We start from the raw sequence: 27,465 nt of genomic DNA, 5'->3' as shown, positions 1-27,465 counted from the left end.
AAGGGAGAGCGGGTTTACTTTCTGAAACGATGCCAGTTCCTGGCACCTGCAGCTCCTATTCGCAGGAATTTGTTATTTGCTGCTTTTGAGAAACGAGGGTGGAAAATGGAAGTTACTCTTGCTTCTGTCATTAGAGCTTGTTGTTGTCACCTCTGATTTACAGAGCGAAACAGGAATCTGGACACGTGTTGGAGAGGGTTGGGATTTCTGTTCCACAGAGAGTTTTGAAATGGTGGAAATTCATTCAAAATGAAATGGGAGGGAAAACGAAAATATTAAAGTCTTCTGAACAGAATTTTCAGGAAAAAAGATTATTCTGATGCATCTGAAACTAATGTTTTGAAGGGTTAAGAGATGTCACATTAACATTTAGACTTCAAGAGAAATCAAAGAGAAATGCTGACTCAGGATAAAAATAGGTTTAATTTTTTTGAGGAGAAAAATAAATATTTTTGCTGAAGTTGATGCTTTCCTTAGAAATTTGTGACTTAAGTAAAACCACATTTCCTGACAGGAAAAAGCATTCCAGAAACATTCCTTCCAGTCCTATCCCTGATGATTTAACAGGAACAGCCAGCCCTGCAGGAGATGGTGATTTTGATCAGGTTACTTGCTACCCCTCAAGTCGGGAGGGATTCGAGGTCATTAGTCCTCTGGGCTTCATCATTAGCTTTTCTGGATGCTGAGGATTCTCTTCAGTACAAGTCTACCCACCCTTCACTTGTTTTAGCCTTTGGCGATGGGTAGTTCTCTGTGGGTTTGCTGCATTAATGAACAAACAAGCTTGTGGCTATGCTGCTTGCTGTCAGAGGACTGAGATGAGGCATTTCCCCTTACATTTATATTAGTTCCCTCCCTGTCAAGATGTTTAAACTTGCTTACACCTGTGTTCTGGGTGTGAGCTTCACCCAAGCTCTGCAAAGCTGGCTCCTGGGAGGTTAGTTCATGCTCATTACTTTGCTGAAATATAATGACTAACCATCCATGTCTTGTATATAGCATTTTGCCTTTCTTAAAAAAAAAAAAAGAAAAAAAAAAGTGACAAGAACACCTAAGAACTGATACCAGAATGCAGGCCTAACTTGCCCGAATTGGAAATTAAATGAAAGATTTTGGTAAGAATACTTCATGAAGCTCTCAAACTCCAGTAGTACAGGTGAGCTAACTGACTGGTGTGTTAACTTTAATTAAACCACCATCAGGTTTGTATGGTCAGACTTGAACATTTCCACGTAAAAAGCACCAATCAGCAATACTGACCAGGAACAGACCACTATGGGTCACTCTTGGATTTGTGCAAAAACAAACAAAAACCCCACAGTCAACGACTGGTGGTAGGACAGGCGCTACTAACTATTCAGTGTGTTCTCTGCTTAAAGAAGTCTAGCCAAGAGCCGTATTGCATTATTTCACTGGAAACACCAGGATGTACATAAGTGTCAGGGTAGTAAGGTAGCACGTAACTTCTGGAAATCTATTCTGCATTGGGCCCTTTGGGCTGTCCATGAACGTGAACTTTTGAAGAAAATTCCTTTTGATGAAGAAAGTTTGGGTAATAAAAGAACTAAATTACTGTTTCTCTATGTCGCGGTTTCTAAGGAGCAACTTTAGCCAGTCTGTCAGTAGGACAGTCAGGGATTTTCTGAGGAAACTACTTGAAGAACAAAGGTTGCTGGCCAGTGACTGCCTATCCTTTCTGCTGCCAGGCTCTGTGTCTGTGCACAGGGAAAAAATCCTGCCCCTTCAAAGCCAGAGGACATACAGTGTGCAATAATTACTATTCATGTTGCTGTAAGCTTGTTGCTTACAGATGTTCTTAGACTTTCAACTCTTCTCATTACCTCTTTCCATGAGCTTCTCGTATCAGTCTCCTATTTATTTATTTATTTTTTAATTCTTATTCCCCAATCAAATCATCACTGAGTATCTCTGGCCCTCGATGTCCCTCTGATGGTTGAAACTGAAGGTTGATGTTTAGGCACACAGTTAGGGTGGGGTACTTGATGGGATGCTGGCCAGGCAGGTGAGCTGGCCAGTGTGAAGTTTGCCCGGCTGGTGTCCTGAGAGCTATGCCCTAGGTCTTTAAATGGTGCTGAGACTTCAGGGCAGAATTCTTCATGTAGCTCAACTCAGAAATTTAATCCATAATATTAGTGACTGCGGTTAGATAATGGACTTTAATAAAATGGGTAATTAATACATTTCTTAAGTGTCATGATAAACCAGAATTGTCATGGACACATCCAGTGGACACTCTACAGAGGCTGTCAGCTTCTGAACAATTTACAGCACAACAGTGGGCAAAGGTACTGGCTGCTGACAGGAGAAATTGCTTGAATGCAGGTTTAATTCCAGTGTCAGGCAGGCTTAATACTAGGTCCTGTAAGGTCTGGTGCAAATAGGAACAGCAGAGCAGCACATATAGGTCAGACTTGGTTAAATACGTATACCTCTTTGACATGGACAGCTGCTGACTCTATCAGTTCAATGCAAGTTTTCCAATGCAGGAAGGAATTGGCAGGTCCACCCGGTACCCTTGAAATCTATATGTGTTCCCAAACGGTTCTTCCTCCCTAGCTCCTACGTGCAAAATGGAGTGATCAGTGGCATGCAGCATCCTTGCAGGGCCCTGGCACCCGTCCCGGCCGGGCGAGGTGCTGAAGGAAGGACTCCTCTGAAGTAAGTCGCTGAGGCTGGGAGTGTCCAGGCCTGTGGCTTTTGATACTCCCCATTTTGAAAGGTTTACGTATGCTGTCAGAGCCGCTCCATTTCTCATGCGCAGAAGAAAACTGCTTTCGGAAGGTCTTCTTTGCAGGACTCTTCTTCCTCTTCTTCCTGTTGGCCCATTCGGATGAGAGCTCCCAGTGCATTCGTGGATAACATGGTGTGTTAAGGAAGACTAATAAATAGGCAGATTTGACTCAAGAATTTTCTTCTGCCTCCGTGAAAAATACAGCGATTGAGCTTGTTAACTTCACATATCAAAGAAAGGAGACTTAACGCTAAAGAAGCAAAGACACGCCAGTTCTATATATCTGGCTTTAGAGAGGTCTCACTGTTAAACAAAAAGCAAGGTAGCATCTACCAGGTGCAAGCCTTGGACATTCACTGTATATACAGTTGAGTGCTGGATGAGAGCATCGTTTTCCCCCCTCTGTTGCCTTCTGATGTCTGTTGAGCAGCCTCTTGACTGCTTGGTGAAGATAGCAGTTTTGTTCTCAGAACCGGATATCAAACTGCAACACGACAGCTTGCAAAAGGAACAACCGTATCCCAGTAGAGCAACTTATCTACAGCTTTGCAGACTGAGGACTTTTCTTTCCCAGCAGAATTGAAACTTCTTCAAAAAAAAATTGCAGTCAAAAAGAAAAAAAATGGGAAAAAGGGGTGTATCTGCACTGTCTCTTCAGCTTCAAATCTCCTCACTGTCTACCTGTTTGAGGTACACATAAGAACAACATCATTCACCTTCAGAAACAGGCATTGCATTTGAGGACTCTCTGTTGCCCTTGCTTATGGTCAGGAGTACTTTATTCTTTAAGCGGTGCCCATGACCTTCAGGGAGTAAGAGTCTGCTCCACGTAACTCAGAACGGGTTTTCTGTGATCCTAGGTTCTTTAAAGTACCACACAGTCCATTTTAGTCACTCTAACACTTGCACTTGTAGTTTCTTCTCCTATCGTGATCTGTGGAAATGCCTGATCAGCCTCACTTGCAACCATATCACTAAATCACAGCCAGAGGACACATTTTCTCCTTGCAAAGGTTGTTCCCCTAACGGTACTTCTTCAGGCAATTCATCTCTCTTCATGTGCTCCAATTTGCTTTCCATGTTACAGCTCACTTGATGGGTTGGGAAACGATCAATGCCAGATGCACATTCCTTTCAGGCAGTAAATGCTCCTGCAGCAGTAAGCCATGCACTCCAATTCCTTGTTTCATTAAGATCGCATGTGGTTTCCATTTGCCCCTAATTGGTCTCACCTCAGCCCTGCCATATTCTCCGAGTGGAACACTAAGAGCTGTGGCTCCTTCAAACGCTTCCAAAGAGCTGTGAGAAACCAGAGCCTTACTTGTCTCAGCCTGGCTTCCCCTTGTCCTGTATGTACTTTGTCTCCAAGTATTTGATCCAGAAGTGAGGACTGAGTTAAATCTTACTCTTGAAGTCTTATGTAGACCAAAAAGAAAAGGGAAAAGGTGCCTGAGTGAGTCATTACCTGATCAGCTTTGAGTCACATGCATATTATTTCTATCCATTGTTGTAAGCTGGCTCTGGAAGTGCTTTTGCATTTTGTTAGTTTCCTTTCAACACTGCCAACCTTGGCCAAAAGCAGTTCTTTCTTTGCTAGTTGTCAGTGACACAAAATGAGGCAAAGTGCACTGTTGGGAGAACATCCCTTAAAGAGAAGTGAAGGTGCTGCTCTGCTGCACTCTGTTTGTCGGGCACTCCTGCTTCTTCCACTCCCATTGCTCTTCCTTTGTTCTGATACTTGACTACTGCCTTTTGCCTCTAGACTGAATTCATCTGTCAGTAACTAGTTAAATATTTAGGTGGAAAAAAAAAAAAAGCCTGCCAAAAAGGAGACAGAAATGGCTAGTTTACAGGAGTGGCTTTGGTTCCTCTATATTTTGCCAGAAGATCCTGAAAGCTGTAGGCACGCTCATTCTGCAGCCTGCAGCAGCTCTGTTTGCTTACTTCTGTAGCAAACCTAGAATGTGTTGTTGACGCAGGCTGTGAGTTTAACTTAGTGATGCATGTAATTCTTATGACTCAACTAGCCATGCTCTGCCTGTTCTAGCTAATCTCTTGGTCCTGCCTGGCTTTCCTGAACTCAGTAGGTAGTAATAGCTAGTAACAACAGATTTTTTTTTTTTCTGCCTTTAGCTTCTCTGTGTTTTAGCAAGAGGTATTTCCTAAAGCTGGTTTTGCTTGGCACAAAATGTACCATCTACACATAGATTTTAAGGATTGTTCTTGTAAATGGGTGGAAACACATTTTAGATCCCTCTTCTCTTCCTCCTCCTGTCAGTCTTTTCTCTGTCCTCAAAACAGTCTACCCGTGTATGATGGGAAAGCAAGGGAGCTGACAGGAGGAGTTGGGTGTAGGGGCAGTGCTGGGCAGCTGAGGAGTCATCAACCAAATCACGTATAGGAACCAGAATTAAATACCTAGAAGATAATTTGCAGTTTCTTGTTTAAGACTCTCCTTTCTTTCTGTTCACGATGTATTTCCAAGGCAGTACTGCTTGGGCTTCCATATGGTGAGATGCACAATACAGAGAGGGAGTAAAATGCTTGCTACCTCAAAAAAGATGCCACCTCAGAATTTGTACCCAGTTAATAAGCTACAGGAGAAATGCCAAGCACAACCGAAATTCTGCTTGTTTCATGCAACCTAGCATCTTTAATTTGTGGTCTTGTTGGGAGGATTAGCCTTCTCCCACATAGGGAAAACCCTTCTAGAGCAGTTTATAGCTTTTTTTTTTGAAGTGATGGGAGGTCTGATGCAATCAATCTTGTGTGAAAGAGTGTATCACACCTGTTTTGTGGTGTTGGAAGCAAGGCAATTCATTGTGTTGTGTGAACAGGCTCTCAGTGGCTAGTAAAGCTGCAAAATAGAAAGGAATACAAAACCTGCTTACTATTTAGCAACTGCAATTATGATCAGTTAGTTCAGGTAGAACTTGGGCCTGGGTGAAGCCATTCAATTGCCTTCTGCTTTTTGGGGTGGGCTTCAAATAGCCTTGCAGTGCCACAGTTAGGGACAGTTTTCTGATCTGTAGGACAAAGGCCAAAAGTGGTTTGAAGGCCAATAGTTCTGGTCAGAAATTGGAGGGAAAGATATCTGTGTATCTTCCCTTCCTGTTTTTATTTATGTCAGTCAAAATGTTCCAGCAAGCTTGGTAGTTACTGAAGGAAGTACAAGTTCTTTCCACTGTGGTATTATTTGTTCTGACTGACTGGTAGAAGCGGTTGGTATTAAGAGGGTGCTCTTTCTCAGTCGGCGTTCCTCAGAGTGTGATGAAAAGCCAAAAGGTCAAGATTTGGGCTGTCAGTTGAGTAAGCTAATTGGGAACTAGTTGGTGAGGGGTATGAGAGGAAGGCAGCCAGCAGCAAACTGCTTACTTCACTACCTCTTTTTTTGGTTTTGTGATGAGCTGCTCCAGTGATGCTTTCCAGCAGCACTGCTGCCCTTGGCGTGTTCCGAGACAAAGCGAAAGAGGCTTTCATTGCTCTTGTGGCTTTGGCTGGAGGTCATGGTGGAACAAGGCAAGAGAAAGCTCCTCTGTTGTATCTTTTCATCATTCTTGGTCTTTGCAAGAAGCCTTCAAATTCAATACTCTGATTTGTAAAAGAATTCTCTTTTGGTTACATGGGAGGATGCGACTTTCAGTACAGACATATCAGACAGACTGGGGACTTGTATCTGTTTTTTGCCCTTTCGTGACCTCCTGCTGGCATCAGCATTTCCCCCTCCGTTCTGCTTTGCCATAAAAGTGGAGGAACGGGTGAGCGGGTGTTTTCCTGTCCCTCTTCCAGAGGCAGCCCCACCCGCTGGCTTCTCATGCAACCCTGCAACCACCAGGCAATTTAACAGGTCCCCAAGAGGCTGCATACAGCTGGGCCAGACTTCCAGTCTAAAGGACACAATCCACTTGTAGTTATGGCCCTCTGTTATTAGGGAGGCCAAGAGTGTTGGTAATGATTGCTAACAGATCAGCTGGGGTGTGGGAAAAGGAACAGAGCTTGTGTGAGAGAGGGAGAGCACGAGACAAACAGAGCAATTCTATCCTTTAAGCAGCACCAGCAGTATTTCCACAATGCTGGCAAATCTGTGTGTGAGAGCATCCTGCCTTGGCCAGCTGACTGATACCTCAGTAGGGTGCTAGGTGTGCTTGGAAGTCTTAAACACACCCCCTGCCCTAGCCCCGCATGATGTAAGCCCTGCAGCTTGTACAGCGCTGTAAGGAGCTCTTGTGAGACGTGACAAGTGGGAGAGCTGCTAGTAAGCTTGGGGAAAAGTTCTCAGGAACTTGCTCTTGGGAGTGGGCACGGGTCCTTGGATGGGTAAAATGGCAGCCTTCCTCCTTGGCATGTCCCACACTGAGTGTTGAGGTGGCGTTTCCAAGTACCCCATTCTGTTGGGGTTGGTTTTGCAGTCCAGCTCCTGCCGTAGCCAGTGGCCTCAGGCCGTAGTCAATGTTGAAGAATGGGCAGGGAGAATAACTTCTCCCCTATGTCTTCATTAGTACGCAGCAAGAATCCTCCAGATCCTTAATTTACTTAAGTGCAATGAACGTACATCTCAGCCAAAATTCTCACTTCAAAATACTCATATTGCACACCAGTAAAAGAAATCCATGAAACAATAACAAGATCGTAGCAGATGTTTCTCTCCTGAGCTTTTCATGATAATTGGTCACAAGGGAGATGGGTTTGGAGCAAATCCTGGTCTCTAAAGGCTGTATGCCTGCACTTAAAGCTGCTGTTCATGGATGACAACCAGCCAGCTTGAGAGAAAGCATCTGGTTCTCTTGGTGTGGTTGGATGTACAACTGGGATTCGTGGTGTGAGCTTCCACACATACCACTGCCCTCTTGTTGATGGAAGGTGAGATTTGTGGTAGTGTCACCATCTAGTGGCTAACCCCGATAAAGGACACAGGCTTGGATGGAAAGAGAGTTGGTGCCTTTGCTTTTCACTTGGGGGAAAAAGAACTGCTAAGCTGCTGCTGCTACATGTGTGGTAGCTGGTGGGTGCCTGGATGAAATGATTTTGTAAATACAAGTCTTTTCACCATATTGTTTCCTCAACCTGGCAAATGTTTGTCTTAATTTTGCACGAGTCCACTCCCCTCACATCAGTCATTGTCCAATTCTTCACAAAAAAACCCCACCCTCCTCTATCTCAGCTGTGAAGCTGGTGTTCTTACCTTTAGACCTATTCTTCCTATGAATCCTTGAGAAAATGGCCAAAGTAAGGCATAAAGTTAAGCAACCTTTGAGTGGATTTGGATGGGTGTGCATTTGGACAAGTAAAAGCGCACATAGGGCCTTTTTATCCTGTACCCATTCTCATTTGTTTGCCTTATCCAGTGTCATTTGGATAAGTATTTAGGTGATTTTTGTGTGTGTTTTGTGTATACATGCACACGTAGAGAGCTTCAACCATGATATAGATGCAAGTGAAATACAAACTATGAGCTGTTTGCACTACACTAGTCCAGTGGCAAATCTGAGCCATCTCTGTTTTTCTGAAGCATTAAGTCAGCTCTCATTTAAAAGGAGGGAAAAAAAGATAAATACATTGGCTATTTGTGATACATTGTTAGATGTATTTCTTGAATCCTCAACCAGAGCAGGTTGTAACTTTCATGACAGTTTTTTAGAATATCAACTAAATATCTGGTTTTCTTTCTCTCTGTTCATTCTCCCCCACATTTTTAAAATTGTGTCAACTATGGAGAAGCAGCTTGTATGGTTTCTCCTCTTTGAATCACAGTATGGCTGCCACGCTTATCTTATCAAGATTTATATCCCCATCTAATTTAACTTTTCATAAATAATTACAAATCACTCGTGAGACCTTGCCAACTGCTCCAGTCCCACAAAGTGACCTGACCTGAAACCCCAAAGTACTGAGAAACATTCATCTCAGAGTATTTTTATAGGCAGTACATCAAAGGAATTGTGGTTTAAAAATATGCAGCTATTTTGGTGACCACTTGTGTGGGATAAAGTTTCCCATCAGTAACAGCAGGACTGTAATAGAGCTTCAGGGAGAAGGAAGGAGTTCAGGGGAGCAGTCACAGCACCTTGTGTCTTATTCTGTTGAAACAATAGGAGTCCCCAGAAGTAAAGAGTTGATTTCTTCAGTGTAGCAGGGACTAAACTTGCAGCAGAAATACTGTGAGTTTCCAATGCTTTGCAGAGAGTGAACAAGTCCTTTGGCAAGTATGCATGGCCCCTGCTGAGTTAGGAGCAATGTCCTTTGACCAGGTGCGAAGAGTGGCCCAGCAGTGTAACTGGTGAACAGCAGTCTGAACGCGCAAAGATGGGAACTGGGAGACACGTGGCTGCAAATCTGCAGCTGGGAGCTCTGGGCAGTCCTGTCTGGCCAGCATTTCTCTCCATTTACCCAGATGTGTCTGATCCGTAAGGGGCAGGAATTCAGCCTCACGAAATACAGCGAGTAGGCTTAAGCTGGAGCATCCTTTGCTCCTTGGCTGACTTTTCCTTTAATAGGGGAAAAATGATGCAGGGTGGGTTCCTTGTTGCTTCCAGGCGTTTTGGTAGAGGAAGGAACTTACTTAGAAAGTTTATCATTTGGATGATAAAGGCAACAGCTCTGAGATATAGAGGGCTTGACCCATTTACTTAAAAGCTTGAAGCGATAGCCCACACTAAGGTTCTATTTACTAACCTTGCTGGGGAGTAATAATCTGAAGAGACAGGGATTTCTTAGTCTAGTCACAGATCCTTCCACCTGTCTGCAAGGGTGGCATTAGCTGAAACTGGGATGCTGTTATGTGCAGGTGAAGATGCATAGTTCGAATCTCTGGTCCTTTGGTGAAGCTGCTGATTAGTCTATAAATCAAAGCTGCCTTCATTCTGAAGTGGCTGCTTTACTTTAACCAGGCAGTTAAAGGGCTGCCAAGCTAGCAGCTAAGTTCATGAAGAAAATGGATTTCTAGGTGTTTTGTCAGTGACTGGGAACGTGATTGTCATCTTTGATGCTAATCATGTTCTGGTTTGAAAACCCTAGTGTTTTGCAAAATTGCTTTTTAGTATATTTGTTGTCATTGTCAATTAGTTACAAGATTCCATTGCTGATTTCAGATGTGTCAGGCAAACACCAGTTTTTTTAATTTCAGTATGTCAGATATGCCACAGATGAAGGTAAGACCTTTGACACCCTTGCTATGGACTCCATTATTAGTGAAGTGCCCTGGAATTCACAAAGCTTTAAAGAAATTGTGTTCTTTTTCATTGACTCTTAAGTGGTCTGGTTTCTGTAGCTTTGCTAGTGGCGGTGGCTGCAGGCAACAAAAAGAAGAATCTTTTTTAAACATATTTACTGTCCTGAAGAACATGCTTCAGTGCAGCTATGAAATTTTGAAGAAGGGAGTAAATTGAAGTCTGAGCAAGTTGTTAAATAGTGGAATCAATAAAATTGTACAAATCATATGCTTTACTGCCATTGGATAATAGAAGTTTGAAAAAAATTAAGAAAGAATTTTGACAATAAACAGAAGTTTTTGTTGGACCTTTGAATCAAAGCCAGCAGGACTGTCTTACAAAGTTTAAAGTTTATTTGAGAAATCTGGCTGAGGCACAGAATACAAATTGGAGCAGAGTGAGTTTGTCTTCATTTTTCTTGATTAGTGGAATTTTGACTTCCTTTTTTTGTTTGTTTAAGTGGCTTTTGGGGTACAGGGTTTTCTAATGGCAATCCTTATACCTCTCAGGACTGGTCTTGTCAAATCTCACTTTCTTAAGCCCTTGTAAAAAGCCACTTTTGGTGCTTTTATAATGTGATATGATTGTTCTAGAGTAGTGAGCTTTAGCTGAATAATTCTTGTGCTGTTGCTAAGCTTTGCTTTCCTACTGAGATAAGCAGGTGATTGTAGATCTTTTTTTTTTTTTTGGAAGAAGAAGAGGTTATATAAAACAGTAATTCTTGTAGAATACATGAAAAATACAAGAGCAGGAAAACTCTTCATGAAGCGCTGGCTGTAAACTACCTGCTAGATTCATTTGAGACACCTCAAGGTCCTTATCTGTGATGGCTGAGTCTCAATTGGTGTTGCTGTGGTGCATCTGTAGCACAGTGGAGATACTGGTGTCAGGTTGGATTCAACATGTGATCAGCTCTAGTTTGTCCTCCAGGCGTCTTCTGACTGGCCTGGCTGCTTTTGCTGTGGACTTGCTGGTTGCTGAACAATCTGTTTTAACGTGGTTGTCATTTGTTCAAGGGGGCTGTTTGTTGGGAGCTGTGGTATCTCAAAGCTGGCTGCTGTAGTGAAGCACCAGATATGGGACATTCCAGTGTGCTCTTGTGGTTATTGGGAAACAGAAGCTGCATGGGGCACTGATATTGCAGTTTAAAAGTAGTGCCTTGTGGAACATCGTTCTTCATGTTGAGACTTAAGGCATTCAATACAAATTACATCCCACTGGCTTGGTGCAAAGATTTTGCCTTGCCTTGGTCCCAGCCGTAGTCTGTTTGTCAGGTTTCAGTGGGGTTTCAACACAAATAATGCCTGTTCTTAGTATTCACAAATAACTGGATTTCCTCTAAATAAATACTTTCTTTGGCATCACATTTTACATGCCTCTGTTGTGTGAGATTTTTAGAACAAATTGAGAGGAAGGTTGGCCTGGAGTTTTATTTTCCAGAGTAAGTTACCTAAGTGGCTTTTTTGAAGTGGAGGGTCTAGCCTAAATCTTGTGAGGGTTTTTGTATCTCAATGTAAAGTTATTTATAATTTGTTGTATTTTACTCTCTCATGACAGTGATCCGAGCTAAAGTTGTGGGGAAGAAGCTCATGAAAGATGGACCATTCGGAACAATGCGATACACAGTCAAGCAGATGAAGGTATGTTTGCAGACTTTTCACGTAGATTTTCAGATACGATAATGATTCTAGTTAACATGTAATAACATACAAAGATTGCATATTTAAAATAAGAGCACCTCAACTTTGCTTTTGGTCAGTGAGAATGGAAGGTAACCAGCAATTGGTAGAAATTTGTCTGGAGAGTGGAAAGGAGCAGGAAGAGGCCATCCTGACATACAGTGCTGAATACCTGAATTCCTCCTTTATTTTTAACGTTTCTGGTAGTAGAGGATGACAAATGGGCCACTCTAGGTACTGGAGTCATGCTTATGTTCAACATACACAGTGTTAGGCTATGGAAATCCAAGTTTTTCCATGCAGTGCTTTCGTTAAGTTCAAGATGTGGTGCTGGGGCGTCTGCCAGCCTTGGGAAGGTGTTCTTTCATCTCTTCTTGCCTTGCACTCCTTGTGACCACCAGTTAGCATGATAGCATTTTTTCCACATACGGAACAAAGGAAACTCATATAGTAAAGATTTTTATAAAAAGCTAAAGCAAACACTGTAGCTTTCAGAGATCATCAGGTTGGAAGAGCTATGAACTATTGACTCTTTGGGTGAAAAGAGGTAGGTCTCCTACCCTAGTTCTTGGTTTCTCTAATGCTTCTCTTCAGAGCCCTGATTTCTTTGGTGTACAAACTGCATTCAACCTGCTGCTTTGGACGTTTTCTTGAACTGCCCCCTTGTTATGTAATGCTAAAAATCAGCCCTACGTTGTTTTTCTTGGCTATGCAATTCCAGTCATAAGACTGGTTTATGTCTTGGAAAAAAAAAAAAGGAAAGGGAATGGAAAAGCTTGGCAGACACTGAAGAAATCTGAAACATATTAGACAAAGTAAAGGTTCAGAAAAAAAACAGTTGCTTGCCTCATAACAGTAACTCTCTTTATAAGGCAGTTTATAGCTAAGCAACAAAGCTGGGAGGAGGAGAGGCAAAGCCTGTTTCATAAACTATCGCAAAACCGCACACGTGGCCAAATCTGGTCCTGGCATGGCTCTCCCACTAGAGTGGAATGCTTCCACTTTGCATAAGAGAGGTGCTGGACTTACTAATTTCCTTTATCTTAAAAAAAATCTTTTTAAGATTCAAAAGGAAATATAGATTTCATTAACTTGTATTTGTTTAAAAAAAGAAAACCAATGGGTTATGTCAGGAGCAGCACAACAATGCTGCCACTCCATTTTTTTGACAGCTGTCCCTGGCTTCACCAGGCTTGGAGCACTCTGTGCTGCTCTTGTTCAGCTTTGTCACTGTCCAGCTGGTGTACTTCACAATACTACTCAGCATCAACAGGCTGCAATGGCTTCGTCTATTATTCTTTTCTTGATTTCATCTCCATCTGTCCAGGACCCCTCCTTTCCCTCCTGCTCAGTTTGGTGCTTCGTTTCTAACATAGGGCTAATGGACAGGGTGCAGTGATGATCTAGAATAACAGTAGCCCTCAAAGTGAACTATTATCCTGTGTTATATTACTGCTCCTCTGCCTAAGCACAGAGATTTCAGATGTAAAGCACTTGCTGTGCAGGGGAGTGAACGAAATAGCTTTTCCTCCAGACCCAGCAAGAACCCCCGATTTTCCTTCCATTTTTGTCTAAGGAACAAGGTCAGCACAGCACTCTCCAGCTCTCTGAAGGTCAGATGACATTCATGATATCAGACAGCCAAGCATGCAAATGAGAGAAGGGAAACAAATATGGCTCAGGAACTGAATGACTTCAAGTGCTTATTTCCCAGAAAAATGCGTAATCTGTCATCAGATATTGGTCTAGCACTAGCAGAACTTACAGCTCCCTCAGAATTCAACCCAAATGGTTGATGTTCCACTGCCAGAACAAGAAAGGTGGTCCATCTTTGTGTAATGGAGTTGACCCTGGGAAGAGGCATGCTGACATTCCTGTGAACCTGATTAAAAGGTTGTCAGAGGATGAAACACTGTCACTGTTATGAGTTGAGCTTAAAAAAAAAAAAAAAGGCTTCTCTGTGTCTGTTGGCAAGGGGAAGAGCACAAGCTGAGGCAAGGTGACCATGTTGCATGGAGCAGCAACCACTCTCCTGTCACCGGACACCATAGTGTCAATCTTTAAAGAAGACATCGGAGCCTGTCCTGGCTGTTTTCCTTGAGTTAGTCTGCAGCACAGGCCCAGAGTGTTTACAGCAGAGACTGCAGTAATCCATAAATTCCTCACGCCAAGACCACAAGAGAACAATTGCCTTTTTTTCAGGAGATGTCCCACAGCATTTTGTTGGAAAGCTACATGTCCAGCAAAGGCAAGAGTGATTTTAAAGGGGAGATCGTATGTTGGTCAGACTGCCTCTGCTGGCATGTGGTGTTCTACCACGTAAATGGTGGGTTGGTGAGATGTTGCATTGCACATTTAACCGTGACCTTTGGCAGTAAGGAACCTGAAGCAGTGGAAGTGCTCAGTGGAGCTGTAATGTCCCAGGGACATAGTTCCTGATAAACAAACAAACAAAGTGCCTTCTCTGAAACCCTGCTGCCTTTCTGCTGAGCTTGGGGGATTCAGCATAAAGAGAGATTCGGCTTCGTGCAGTGGGGGAGCTCAGAGTGACACAGCACATCTTTCCCTTGCTCACCCCAGTGATAGCTGACTGTCCTCCTGCTGAAAAGAAAACTATGGCTCTGCACAGCTGCATGGGAACAACTCTGAAGATAAAACTAACATGTCAGTGTTTTTTGGCCACCTATAAACCCGCCTGCACCTGCGGATGAAAAATAAACATGCCTTTTAGTCTAGCAGCATGCACTGAATTGCCTTTGAAGAGCATTGAGAGCCTTAAAAGGCAACAAACTATCTCTGTATTTCTTCCGTGGGCTCCTTGAGCTTGCCGTGGCCGATTCTTGCTCTTGCTTACACTGCTGAACTTACTGCTGAATTTCATAACTAAAATAGATTGGGGCCTAGGTAAGAGCATAAGGTCAGCCCATAGCCCTGAAAAGGCCTTGTGCTTTTTCAAGTACTCCCCTTGTTGCCTTCTCAAATAATTTAAGAATAATTTAAGAATATTTCAAATCTCAAATAATTTAAGAATATTTCAAGATCGTGTGTCAGAGGTCTGCACAGGACTGATCTAACCCATGCGTGTTCTGCAGTGCACTCTGAGCATGGCCCAAAGCTATTTCAGGCAACTGCAAGAGAAACAAGGAGACAGGATGTTTCTGCTCCATGTGCACGCACAGCCCTGGTTGACCATGGCAACGCTCAGCACAGGCTGCCAAAAGCAAGGAGGCTTTCTTTGGTTTGTTGCTAGTCTGTAAAGGGAGTCTTTAGGGGTGAGCCTTAAAGGGGTGAAACCTGATAGGCACAAGAGGAAAGAAGTAGGGTGGGATTAAAGTTTAATTTTAGACAGACTAAAATGAGGTGTTGAGTCTTCCCTGCTCTCTTGATTGTCAATGGAGAGGGATAGGACCCACCAAAGTGTAATTCAGCCTAATAGTTGTAGAGTTGTTTTTTTTTTTTTAGGGTGGGCTGAGTTGTTATGGAATTGCCTTTCCTTGGCATTTGACAAGAGAGGGATGTCTACTTCACATGAAACACCTACATTTTAAGGAGCTGAAGTTAGGCAAGATGACTGGAAGCCATGGCATCTGGTGTGACCTTGCATGGGAGGGATGGAGGGAGGAACATCGTGTCACAGGGAGAAGTTACTCATGCAGCAGGAACCACTACAGTATTTGCACGTGCGTTTCTGAGGCAGCAGGGGGGCTGTGAAGGGGAATGCTGACACAGCTGGAAATAGAGCAGCACTAGCAGGCAACAGCACGTGACTCTTGCTAATACTTGGTTCCCTGTCATTATGTTTCCAAAAATACACATTTGTGGCCACAGGAGGACTCCAAGGGTAGCAGTTAGGAGAGAGGCTAGCTTTATGGTTGGGCTTCTTCTGACTGGTCCAATAGCCCTTACAGGATGTGTTGTGTGTCCCCCAAACATGCTTTATTTGTTTTGAAAGGAGGCATCTGTAGAAGATTGTCAAATTTCCATTTTCTTCCTGAGGACCAAGGTCGTAGTGAGTTTTCTTGAGTCATCAGAGGATGAGGGCCCTGTCTGGCCCCAACCCTGGGCCAATGAACATGGCAGCTGCTGGCACTGCTGAAGGTCACTGGGGTAGAGCTGAAGGGCTTTTTGAGGGGCTGAGCATGCTTCCTTCAGCAACCATGCCAGTACTGTCCCCATGGGAGTGTGAACAGGAAATTAAATGGAAAACAGATCCCAGTTCAGCATTACCTTAGAGGCAAGGAGTTACGTAGAAAGATGCAAGGGTCCTGTAGAAAGGACCTGGGCAGCTCCTCAGAGGAATGATTTACCTGGATTGTAGGCCCTTTCTGCAGGGGGGATCATGGGCTCAAAGCATGCTTGTGCATGTGTAAACATCGTAGCACAGATGCTTATTTAGTCCTACACTACCTGGAGCTTAGCGCTCTGAATGACCGATCACTGATGTTGCACGTGCACAGCATCCAGCCCTCTGTAGTGTAGATAATGCACTGGCTGGAGAGGCTGGGCAGACCCAGCTGTTATCTTAGCTAGTCTTATCTGCTTAGATACTGCTATCATAGCTTCTTGCTGTAACACCCACTGGAGAGGGGTCTAAACACATGGTCTTTAGTCAGTGTGTTTCCTCACAGTACCCTTGTGAGGCAAGGCAGAGCTGTTTTGCAGATGAGCAATGGAAGTGCACTGAAGGCTAAATAACTCATCCAAGGACGCATAGGATGCCTGTGCCAGAATCTAGATCTTCAACTGTTTTGAGGGTAACTGGAAAATCTGAGTAGGTCATCCCATACCAACAAAATTGCAGGAATAAAGTAGAGATGAGGCAAGGTTCAGTTCTTCCATATTCAGCGTAAGACTTTGCTCACTTAAGGACATAATGCTTTATTCCAAACATACTGTGTCAACAGAAGCTCACAGATCATGATTAATTTAAAAAAATGCTTTCCTTGCATATTTGCAGGGTGTAGAGGGAAGGCTGGAAAATACAAACCCTCTGGAATGTCTTTTACTGTACGCAGCAGTACTGTTACTGAACTGTGATAACTGCATAACATGCTGATTAGGGTAATGTCACTAAGGATGGAAAAAAAAACTTACAGGCACTCCCTGGATGCCCAGAAGGTGGTTGGACATCTGTGCATAGAAAAATTAGTAGTATTTTGTTTTTATATGCAGTATCTGGGTCTAGTATAAAATCCATTAAATCAACAGACATCTGTTCACTGAATTCATAGAGGTTTGAAGCAGGCTGCTAACACCAGAAAAAATAGCACTGATGAATTCTGTGGAAGAAAAAGGATTGTTGTTTTCTAGGTGGGGGAGTGGGGGTGGATAGTGAAAGACGAGCAAGTGGGGATGCGTACCTTGGGGTAATAGGGTAATAGGGGACTTCAAGGAACAGAATACATCATGGAGGAAACTACTACCACTTAGGTGACACAGCAGCAGGAATCTATAGCTCTGCGACTTTCTAGGACTTTTTTTTTCCTTTCATGCCTCACCTTATTAATAGTCAAAATGAATATGAATGTGTTCTTTATCAGTAAAGCTGATAGAGAGAAGTATAGGCTGGGAAATGATATGAAACAGTGATTCTCTCAGCCCCCTATTGTTTTCTTAAAAGAATCTTTTTTTTTTCCACTTTTAGAAGTTGGCATTTCATAGAGTTCATGGGTAAAAAGAGACCAAATAATTTGAAATGATAACCAAATTTGAAAGATGAGATTTGGAGGAAAATCATCCTCAGTGTTTCAAAAATAGGATATGTTTTATTGTGTCCAATGTACACATGCAATGGCTGTTTCTTTGTTGTGCACAGACTTCAAAGCATGTATGAGTTTCCATAAATTGCAGCAGTAAAGTCAATTCAGATAGAGAGACATGCTAATTCTTGATTGGTTCCAACTGCCAGTATATCTGTGAGTTCATATTTCAATTAAATTGAATTGTATCTTGGCTTCCGCTTAAAGGTTATGAAAAAGGGGAAGAAGCATAGCGGAATTATGTATACATGATATTTTCTTTATGGCACCCATCAGTACCAGGCTAATTTTAGGAGGTGGGGTAGAATTCTGTTTCTGCTTTCATTTAGTTAGTGAAACGTTAAATCCTTGCTGAGGTCAGCAGGAGTAGCACATGCTAGATGTTTGAGAAGGAGGCATCTGGGATGATGACTTAGATCACGCACCAAAAGCTTGAAATTCTTATAGCAACGACACTGGAAAATAGGGTCATTGTTTAAAAGAAAAATCCCTTAGTTCAGAAGAAATAGTTTAAATCACATGAAGGAGAAAGAATCCAAACTTGAACTAATTTCTCCCTGATTATAAGCTACGTAAAGGAAAAAAATGTTCAGGATGTTGGCAGAGCTTGCAGTGTCAGTGCACTGCTCACTTCATGCCACTGGAACTAATGGGAGTGGGAAAAGTGGTTGCTGTGTGGAGTTGCAGTGCCTTGTTACAGGTGGGTATTCTGTCCTTGGAGCAGATCCAGTGGGGGACTTCCCTCAGAGTCCAGCTAGTTCTGTCAGTCCTTCATCCTAACCACTAAAAGTTCACTGCTTGCCATGACGGTCTAGGAATATAGATTGTAAAGAATTGAAGTGAAAAGTTTTTATCTCAAGGTGACTTAAAGCTTTTTTATTCTTTCTCTAGATGTACAGGGGCTTCCAAATAATGCCTCATGTTCAGTATATCTACACAGAAGCATCTGAGAGTCTTTGTGGAGTGAAGCTGGAGGTCAACAAGTACCAGTATCTGATTACAGGTAAAAGACAATGCGCTTCATAATGAAAACATCGTCCATTCTATACATACAGCTGCTAAGGATATGGCAGTTGCCAAGCCTTGCTTCTTGCGAAGGTGTCAATTCACTTAGTTTTGCACTGTTGTTGAGACAAGCTTGACAGTATTACTCACCTGCATGTTGCTGCTGGTGCTTACAGCTGACACAACACTCCTAACGTGCAGAAGTGCTGTAATCTTGCTGGCCAGCGATTCCTGAGCCAGTTCATAAAAAAGAAAGCAGTTGCTGAACAGCGGCTGAAGCCAAACATATTGAGAGCATTAGTGGTCTCAGGAAACGAGCAAAGCGCTTGAGCTGTGAAGTGCTAACTTGTGACCATGTCTCTGTTTTCAAGGCCGCGTGTACGAAGGGAAGGTTTACACTGGCCTGTGCAATTGGTATGAGAAGTGGGACCGGCTGACTCTGTCCCAGCGTAAAGGACTCAATCACCGTTACCACCTGGGCTGTGGATGCAAGGTATGTTGTGTTTCCTAGTTAGGTGGTACTAAGACATTAGAACCCTACAATTCTGTTCACCCTGGCTGCTGATACCAATGATGTCAGTGAACAGCCAGGAAAGAAAATGGAGGACAACAGTTTTTGCAGGGAAAACAGAACAGCTTAGCTTTAGTTGATAGCAGAGAAGAGAGAATCAAATAAAGATGCAGTGTCTATGCCTTTGTAATTCTCTGTTGGAGTTAATTGGGGTTGGAGAAGCCTTTTAGAATCCAGGCAAAATCATTTGCAGATGACTGAAATCAGGTACCAAAGTCTTGGCAAGATAGGGACAGCTTTTTTTTTTTCTCATGCAAACAATTTGAATAGTTTAAAACTCACATCCTAGCAATGGCACAAAGATTTTGTTCATGAACAAAAAACCCAGACCTGCAAAAACATAAACATAAGCTCGACTTTCCTTCACCTGAGAAGCCCCTTTGACTTTGGAGTTACCTGCATGTGTGAAGTTAAGCACATGCTTATGTGCTTACTAAACTGAGGCTGAATTTTGAGTTAGTAACTAAGGTTCTAGGGAGAAGAATTTTGAAATCCCTGTTTCTAGTAAAAAGGCTTTTTATATAATGTTGTTGTTCCATGTCACCTTACCTGTTTGCTCTTTATAATTACAGATCAGGCCCTGCTACTATTTGCCCTGCTTTGCTACCTCCAAGAATGAGTGTATTTGGACAGACATGCTCTCCAACTTCGGCCACTCAGGATATCAAGCGAAGCACTATGCCTGCATCCAGAGGGTAGAAGGTTACTGCAGCTGGTATAGAGGATGGGCACCTCCAGATAAAACGATCATCAATGCCACAGATCCCTGAGTGCATTATCCCTTCCTTATCTCCCCTCTCCCTTACTTGTGGCTGATCTTCCTTTGGACACTAACTCTTACCAGATCATGATGATGACAATGAAATTAGTGCCTGTTTTCTTGCAAATTTTAGCACTTCGAACACTTATGGAAAAAAAAAAGAAAAAAAAAAGAAAAAAGAAAAAAAAAAGGAAAAAAAAGTCTGTGCTACCTTACTGAATTTGTTGTAATCACCTTTTCCATTTTTGATACCACTCATTTTGATCAGATGACATTTGGGAGCTTACTTTTGCACACCAGAGGGAAAAATGGAAGAAAAAAAAAAGATGGAGCTCTTGCTCTTTTACATGTATCATTAGCTGTAGCAATATAATCTCTATTTTTTTAGGAAAACAAAAATCTAAAAACTATGCCAATTAGGCACTGTATTCTTCTATGTGCTGGCTTCCCCTCACCCCCTTCTCATGCACTAAGTGCTGAAAATATGTAGACAAATCTATTTGAAGGAAAACAGGTTTAATTAATCAGATTGGCAAATGAAACAAACCTAAAAGAAACCCAACCTCAACCTTGGAAAAAATAATGTCCAAAAGAAATCCTCCTCTGTGGGAGAGATTGGCAATGTGATTGACTCCCGCAGTGGGAGAATTTACCTGGTGTGTCTGACCACATCATCTGGTAAAAGCATTGCTGACTGATTGTCCTAGCTAATTCAGTCACAGTGTGAATGTAACAGCACATTTAAAGTTCTGGCTTTCCACAGAACAAAGGAGAGAGTATTTCGTCTTTTCATTGTTTAAAAAACAAAAGCCACATCCCCTGTGTTCAGGGAGGTAAATCCATCTGCAGGAGAGCAGATGAAGTGCTGTGCCATCCTGTTTTGAGCAGCATTGGTCCCTGAGATCTTTGCAGCTTTGCTTCAACGGGAAAATCAGCTTGTAAACACCTTAAACTAAACAGATACGAAAATACCAACTGTAAATCAATCACATGAGAGAGGGAAAGGGGAGACTTGCTAGAGCTCTTACTATAAAAAAAAATCTATTGCCAAAATAGTGTTTTGCTGAACTAAGATGTATATACACATAATGACATAAGCTATTTTTGACAGGACGTGGACTTTTTTGGTGTTGTAAACAAAAGAATGGTTTGATTGTGTTTTAAAGACAGAAATATTGACATTCCGAGTCAGTGAGTTGTTTTTAAGATATTGAAGCTCCAGTGTATCTGCAGTAGTGGCTACAGTCATTGTTTCCTCTGTACCATAGCACCACGGTTCCTCCCCTGCAGCTATACTAGGCACATTTGTTTATATAGTGGAAGGAAGTGTGTGTGGGAGCTAGGCAAGGAAAAGTGGTCTTCTAATAAGTGCTGGCTGGGATCATAAAATTTCAGCTGCCCAGAGGATTCCTTCTGTGTCAAGTGCTGTTTCCCCTCTAGGCACTGTTAAGCATAGCTCTGTGCATGTGCTCATTACTGTGTCCTGCAGTGATGTGGGAGGAGGAGCCTTACTGTCTTGTGCTTTGCTGTCGACTGGAGAAGTTTTTTTCATTCTATTTTTTTTTTTATTAAGAAAACTATAATATAATTTTTCTTATCAAATAAAAGTATTTTAAGTTTTAATGACGGTGAAGAAGGGGCGCTGGCAAAATGGGTGACTGAGTTTTGGACGGGGAGGGCTTGGGCAGGGAGATTACGCTTAACTTCATTTTTGTATTATTATGATTATTTATCTTAAGTCTCCATATATCTTCAACTCATTCCACTTAGAAAGCAGAGCTGCCACCAGCAGGAAAAACTGCTGCAGTGATTCCAGCCTGGGGTAAAACAGCATGTTATAGTCAGTGACCTTCACAACTACTGGAGTTGTTTGGGGCCTCTTTGCTAAATGGGAAGGAATGGGTGTCTGAGGTGGGTCCTGATGAATTTTTGTGGTCCTTCTGTGCTACCAGAGCTCTGGCAGATGTACATGCCTTGAAATGTCCCATTCCCTAGATGAATTGTTGCAGCAAAAAGTTTGTAGCTTCATTTTTAAAATGAGCTTTAAAGGGCATTTTCAAAGAGTTAATGTAGGAGGCGCCTAGGTTTGCTGTGTATTTTTTTTTCCAGCGGCTCTGAGTGGCAATACAGAACAAAACACACTGCGAGTCTGTTGGATTTTCCTGTGATTCAGGCTTGGAACACTTTCCAAAAATCCTCTTCCCTGTGACTACTCCTATATTATAGGTTGGAGATGAGAGGGAGAGTAGGGCGCTTCACAGCACCCATCATAGGATTGCGTGGTGGGTCAAGGATGTTGCCCCTTTTGGCAGAACATGGGACTTGGCTTTGGACGCAGGGGGGCAATCTCTGTTTGAGCTGTGCACTGCTGACAAAATCTCAGAGTGTCACCAAGGGCAGAGTGGAGCCAGCCTCACCAGTGGTGATGGTTCCACCCTCACTGTCTGCATCGTGTGGAGTCGGCATCGCTGGAGATGGTCCTCCTCAAGCTCAAGGTGACTTTGCCAAGCGGACGTCTCTTTGAGCTGCAGCCACTTTTCACGGCTTCGGAGGCTAAGTGAGAGTGCCCCCCAATGCAGTGAAGTGTCGATTTGAATTTTCATTTAATTGCAGCTCTGCATATTTTACCTGTCACTGATTCATTTAGCTAGCTGAGACATCACAGTATTGCACTCAAATTATTGTGAAAATATTTGCATTCTAATGCTATGAGGACTTATGTCCCTAAGTAGGATATAATGTAGCTATGTGCTTTGTAAACAGCAAAACAGCAACCACATTACCAGAAAATGAAGTGAATACCCATTTTATATTGTAGACGGTAAAATATTTCTGAGATGCAGATAGCTAGACCGGCAAGGGTGGGGGTTTGGTACCAAATCTCTTCCCTTGCTGTGTAAAGAAACAGTTCTTAAGGCTTTTAAAAATGTGGAGCCAAAAGGAGGGGGAAGAATCCAGTAAAAATACATTTCTTTTGGGAAGCTTCTTAATTATGTTTCTGTGCATACTATCAGGGACATGTATTTCTTGGGCTAAATTTTAGCTTGTTCTTGCATTAAGAACCTGACCGAAGGTTCCCTTGAAGCAGGAGGGAGCCATTAAATGGATTGAAAAGGCTCTAAATCAGACTCAAAGACTTCTTCCTTTTCTGTCTACTCTCTCCTTTCTCCTGTCCTGCTAAGTCACTTCTGCTTGCCAATGGACAAAACTCTCCCTCATTAGAACAGGCCATGCAGGATGTGGGCATGCCAGGGATGGGGATGTGAGGAGGCAGGTATGACATTCTCCCCAAAATATTAGGCTCTGGAACATACAATGGCTTGCAGCAGCACACATCACCTCTCCCATGCTTCTCACTTCACCCTGAAACCAAAGGTTAGCGGGAGCTATCAATGGCACATCTCATGTGAACATGTCCTTTGGGCATGTACAAGAGGAGGCTTTATTTTCCCCCCCTATACTTCACATACATCAGCACTGTTATAAGTACTTTTAAAAGGGCATAGGTCATTTTTGGCTGTTGCCTTTTGTTTTCTTATTTATAGACAATTTCCTTATTTGCTTGAGAGTGCTTTCCCCTTTAGAATCACAATATGTATAAAAAGGTTGGGAATGATTGGATTCAATTTTCCTTTTCCAAAATGGTAGAGAGCAGGAGAAGATCTGTGCTTGGAGTACACTGAATAAAGTTCTGGAATTGCTGAGACATAGTGCTCCCCCCTCTGTGGGAGGCTTCCCCCTCCCTTTCATGCAACAAAACCACAATTTTAGGCCTAAACTCCCGTTTTGAAAAGCTGCAAGATCCTTTAGATAGGACTGTTTGAAAACCTAAACGTATCACCAGATCCCATTCATACTGGCTGGAGCAAAGTGCTACCTCAGGGTGATTGATGGCAAACACACTGGTGTTTTTCACAGTAAGGACTCTTGAAGTAAAAGCCTCGATGGGAACAAGCCTCCATTCTTTCAGAAGTCTTTGAAAAAAATATTTATAATGTCTTTTCTAGCTTAGAAGGAAGGGCAGGACAAAATTTTTGCAAAACCTTTTTTTTTTTTTTTTTTTGGAATAAGTATCTTTTGGAGCTACCAGTCTTCACAAAAAGCTTAACAACCCACTAAATGCTGCTGCTTTGCCTGTACTGGTTTCTCATTCTTTCTGACAAAGTCTTTCCTTCATAGAGCCACTCTGCTGTTCCTGATAGTCATGGAAATTTGGGGAAAGAACCAAACCTGCGTGAAAAATCTTGTCCAGAAGGAATGTATTTGTTGCTAAATTTTCTAGCACTGTTTACAGTTTTCCTCCATGTTATTTATAAATTTTATATTCAGTGAATGTATATTGTCTTTTAAGGTAATGTTGCATAATGTTCACTTTTTATAGTGTCCTTTTATTCTAAACAGTAAAGTGGTTTTATTTCTATCACAGACATTCTGTCTCTGCTTCACTTATGTTAGTTTCTGTCCACTTCAAATGTACACAAATGGATTTGCAAGTGGATTTATTCATTTCCTTCCCTTTCTTGATACCATTTATTGGGCCCAAAGCAGACATTCCACCTCTGGCAATTCTTGCTCTTTGGCAAAGACGACATCCAGTAGTCCCTCCCTCTTTCTAAGAGTTTGATCACTTGAAGGCTTGTTATTGGGGTCATAAGCCCAGGAGAGGTGAAAAATTCTTTTTGAAGTTAACGTATCCCACTTGTTAATTGGCCATAGGGGGTCAGTACGGAGCAAGGCAGTCATTATGGTTAAGTCATGTAGCACCACCAGTAGGGCCTTAGACGAATAGTTGCCAGATTTGCTTTTATTTCTAGTAAACAGGGGGAACGGTCAAAAGGTACATGCCCATAACAAAGAAAATGGAGATTCATCGTTCGGATCTTTTCTGCTGTGAAATGTCAGAGCCTTGCATCCTTTATGCTTAAGGCTGGGTAAAAATGCCCCGTTGAAATGAGAAGGAAGCTTCAGAGAAAGCATTTTCAACTAAATTAAAATGCTCACAAATATGGGCCTCCAAAACAGCTGTTAGAAATTTCCTTTATGTCACTTTTACTTTAGGAAAATCACCGTTCTCCACAAGGAGGAAAGAATGAACCAGACATCTATATCTGTTCTGTGTTTCATCCAAAGGTTTAGAAAGTAAGCTTTGGAAAGTTTTAGACATAGAGGGATGAGAGTCTCTTATGTGAGAATTTCATTGCTTGAAGTATGTCACATTGCAAAGAAGTAACACCAGAACTCTAGTTATTAACATTCCAGGGGGGTCAGCCACCAAAGTGCCAGTGCTAATTGGAATAGCTTGAAAAAAATCTCCAGGAAAGGAAAGAAAAGACTGGGGAGGGGATATCATTATGATTCCTGATACACTGAGAAGCTGATGCACAGTGGGCAAGTTTCACAAGCATTTGATGGAGTGATGGCTGCAAAACAGCTTGCTTGGCATAAGCACTTACACTCTCAGCCCCTTATACTCACTCATCCTATCAGCCCAGGATACTGTGAAGATGCATCTAGAAAGATCTTAGGAAGTTACACAGACTCATTTGCCCCAGGCTGAAGAGAAGGGCAGACCCCCCACCTGGGAAGGGCAGGTCTTAATTTGCCCAAGTGGATTGTTGCCTGTGTAAATGTTTGGAAAGTGACTGATTTAAATCAGATTACTAAAGCTTGCATGTCAACAATAGTGTGTGTTCAGATGAGATTATCTACAGTTTAAAAAGGTTCCTGTATTCTTTAGGAAGTAAGCAATAGCATCTGCAAGTAGGCGATAAGTTATAAAGATGACAAATACATGAAATTAAGATCAGTGCTTTGCTAAACCAAACTACTATACCAGTAATAAATGTGTTTACATGCGGAGGAGTCAGATTTCCAGAAATAAAAATAATGCTAAATTGCCAAGTAACATATTTGTAATGAAAAGCCTAATCAAATCTTCCAAAAATACCATTCCTGAAGTGATAGTCAGCCAAAGTCAAAACTGTCCTGAGGCATTACTCATATCACAAATCCCTCTTTATAAATCAGTGGTGATTAAATGCAACAGGATTTAAGAACTAATTTTTCTTAAAAAATCTATAACCAACTCTTGCTCAATGTATAAGGACCATGCATTTTTTTATTGGTCTTTAACACTAATACAGCTCTTACCACTGCATTACTTGAGTGTTTCACAGTATGACCGTACTTACCTTCACGATGTGCCTTTGAGGGATGGAAGTGCTGTTGTCCCCTCAGGACGGTTATAGGGAACAGAGAATTGGAACACAGAGCTAAAGCAAGGACATTTCAAGGCGTTCAGGTAGCTAGTGTGCACCAGTGTGATCTTTTACAAGAATCTAAATGAGGTTTCTTTTAGCATTTTGAAGCTCCCGCTCGGCGCCAATTTCTGCCATCAGGTGCCCACACCCTATTACACATTGTGGTTGGCCCACAGCATAGCAAGGAATCTATGGGAATGGAAGGATTTGAATGTTTTCTAGCTCCAGTTTGACATCGCAACACCCTCAACCTGCAGGCTCTAAACCCCACTTGAGTTCTCAATCAAAGGGAAATAAACCATCTGGTGCCTTGCACATGGGGTCGTGGTTCACAAACAGAGGGTCTCAAGAAAACTCCAGCCAGGTAAAAAGAGCCACTAATTGACCAATGTAAGTTGGGAGGAAAAATTTGCCAATAACTAGTCATCCTTGTAACCCAAAGGAAACAAGACATCAACAGTTTTAAATAAAGCCACTCAGCCATATTCTCCAGGACCAAAGCCAAATGCAGCAGGCACTTGTGCATACCTCTTTGGAAGGTGCCCTAAGATGTTGGGACAGTGTCCAGTAGCCACGCAGAACACAGGATATTTAGGTGTTGACAGGAAGACTAGAGCCCCAGAGCCACTGGGCAAAGGAAACATTACAAGCTGAAACAGCTTCTTTTATGAGAAGTCCAATTTTCTCAGAGTACCTAGTCAGGCCGATAAACATTTCATGGATGGCAGTGACATGACAGGCCAAGCAAACTGATGTTGTGAAACAAACATCTCTTTCTGCCCACGTCCCAAATCTTCAACGTATCATAAAAAACTCACGTTCATTGCTTCTCCCCCACCCATGCTAGAGTCAGAAGAAAGCACAGGTACTCACCATCTGCTTATGGCTTGGGAAGAACGTTTGCTCCACAAGGGGGAATTTCTCAGGACCCAGTGAGTTGAAGATTTTAATGAGCTGAGAAAACTTGGGGTGGATAGAAGGGGAGAAAAAAAACAAGACACAGTGGATGTCAGTGGCTTATTGTGTAACAGGTAAGTTCTTGCAAAACATTCAGATACTGGTGAAGGAGGTGAGAGAACTGAGAAGAGCAAATAGATAAAGTACTCGCTGTAATTACCCAGGGCCAAGCTGAACGGTATACACAAACCTTGGACTAAGAGGAGGGGTTCAAGAGCCAGAAGGGGATCAGTTTGGGTTTAGTTACAGATCTGCTATGAATAAGCTTTACTTTCCAAAGGTGGTTGGGGAAAGGGTGGGAGGCCCGTCTTGGCAGAGGACAGGGCTCAGAGGAGTGACCAGGCAGGAAATCAGTGCCACCACTCCTGAGCAGAGACAAAAGAAACCCAAGCTCTCCCTTACATCTTTGTCCCATGCCCAAAGCAAAGCAAGGCACCTTTACCCATTGTGCTGAAGGGAAGAATTGCTAGGGGAGAAGGGTGACTAGAGGAAAATCTGCTTTGATTGCTAGACC

General features: G+C 42.5%; 2 protein-coding genes across 2 annotated transcripts in view; one reads left to right on the top strand and one right to left on the bottom strand.

Moving 5' to 3' along the window:
- The window catches only part of TIMP3 (TIMP metallopeptidase inhibitor 3), a 38,069-nt gene extending 13,906 nt beyond the window's left edge, over nucleotides 1-24,163 (top strand). The window contains exons 2-5 of the mRNA XM_040559654.1: nucleotides 11,518-11,600; nucleotides 18,290-18,401; nucleotides 18,775-18,896; nucleotides 19,547-24,163. Coding sequence (XP_040415588.1) covers nucleotides 11,518-11,600; nucleotides 18,290-18,401; nucleotides 18,775-18,896; nucleotides 19,547-19,744 — 515 coding nt within the window. The 3' untranslated portion in view covers nucleotides 19,745-24,163. The remainder of the gene's footprint in view (nucleotides 1-11,517; nucleotides 11,601-18,289; nucleotides 18,402-18,774; nucleotides 18,897-19,546) is intronic.
- Nucleotides 1-27,465, bottom strand: part of SYN3 (synapsin III) — a 191,884-nt gene that overhangs the window by 98,602 nt on the left and 65,817 nt on the right. The window contains exon 6 of the mRNA XM_040559592.1: nucleotides 26,868-26,957. Within this exon, the coding sequence (XP_040415526.1) occupies nucleotides 26,868-26,957 (90 nt within the window). The remainder of the gene's footprint in view (nucleotides 1-26,867; nucleotides 26,958-27,465) is intronic.

The sequence above is a fragment of the Cygnus olor genome, chromosome 1, assembly GCF_009769625.2.
Source record: "Cygnus olor isolate bCygOlo1 chromosome 1, bCygOlo1.pri.v2, whole genome shotgun sequence".
NCBI lineage: Eukaryota > Metazoa > Chordata > Aves > Anseriformes > Anatidae > Cygnus > Cygnus olor.
The sequence above is the reverse complement of the archived record's forward strand: the minus strand, read 5'-3'. Positions and strand labels throughout refer to the sequence as shown.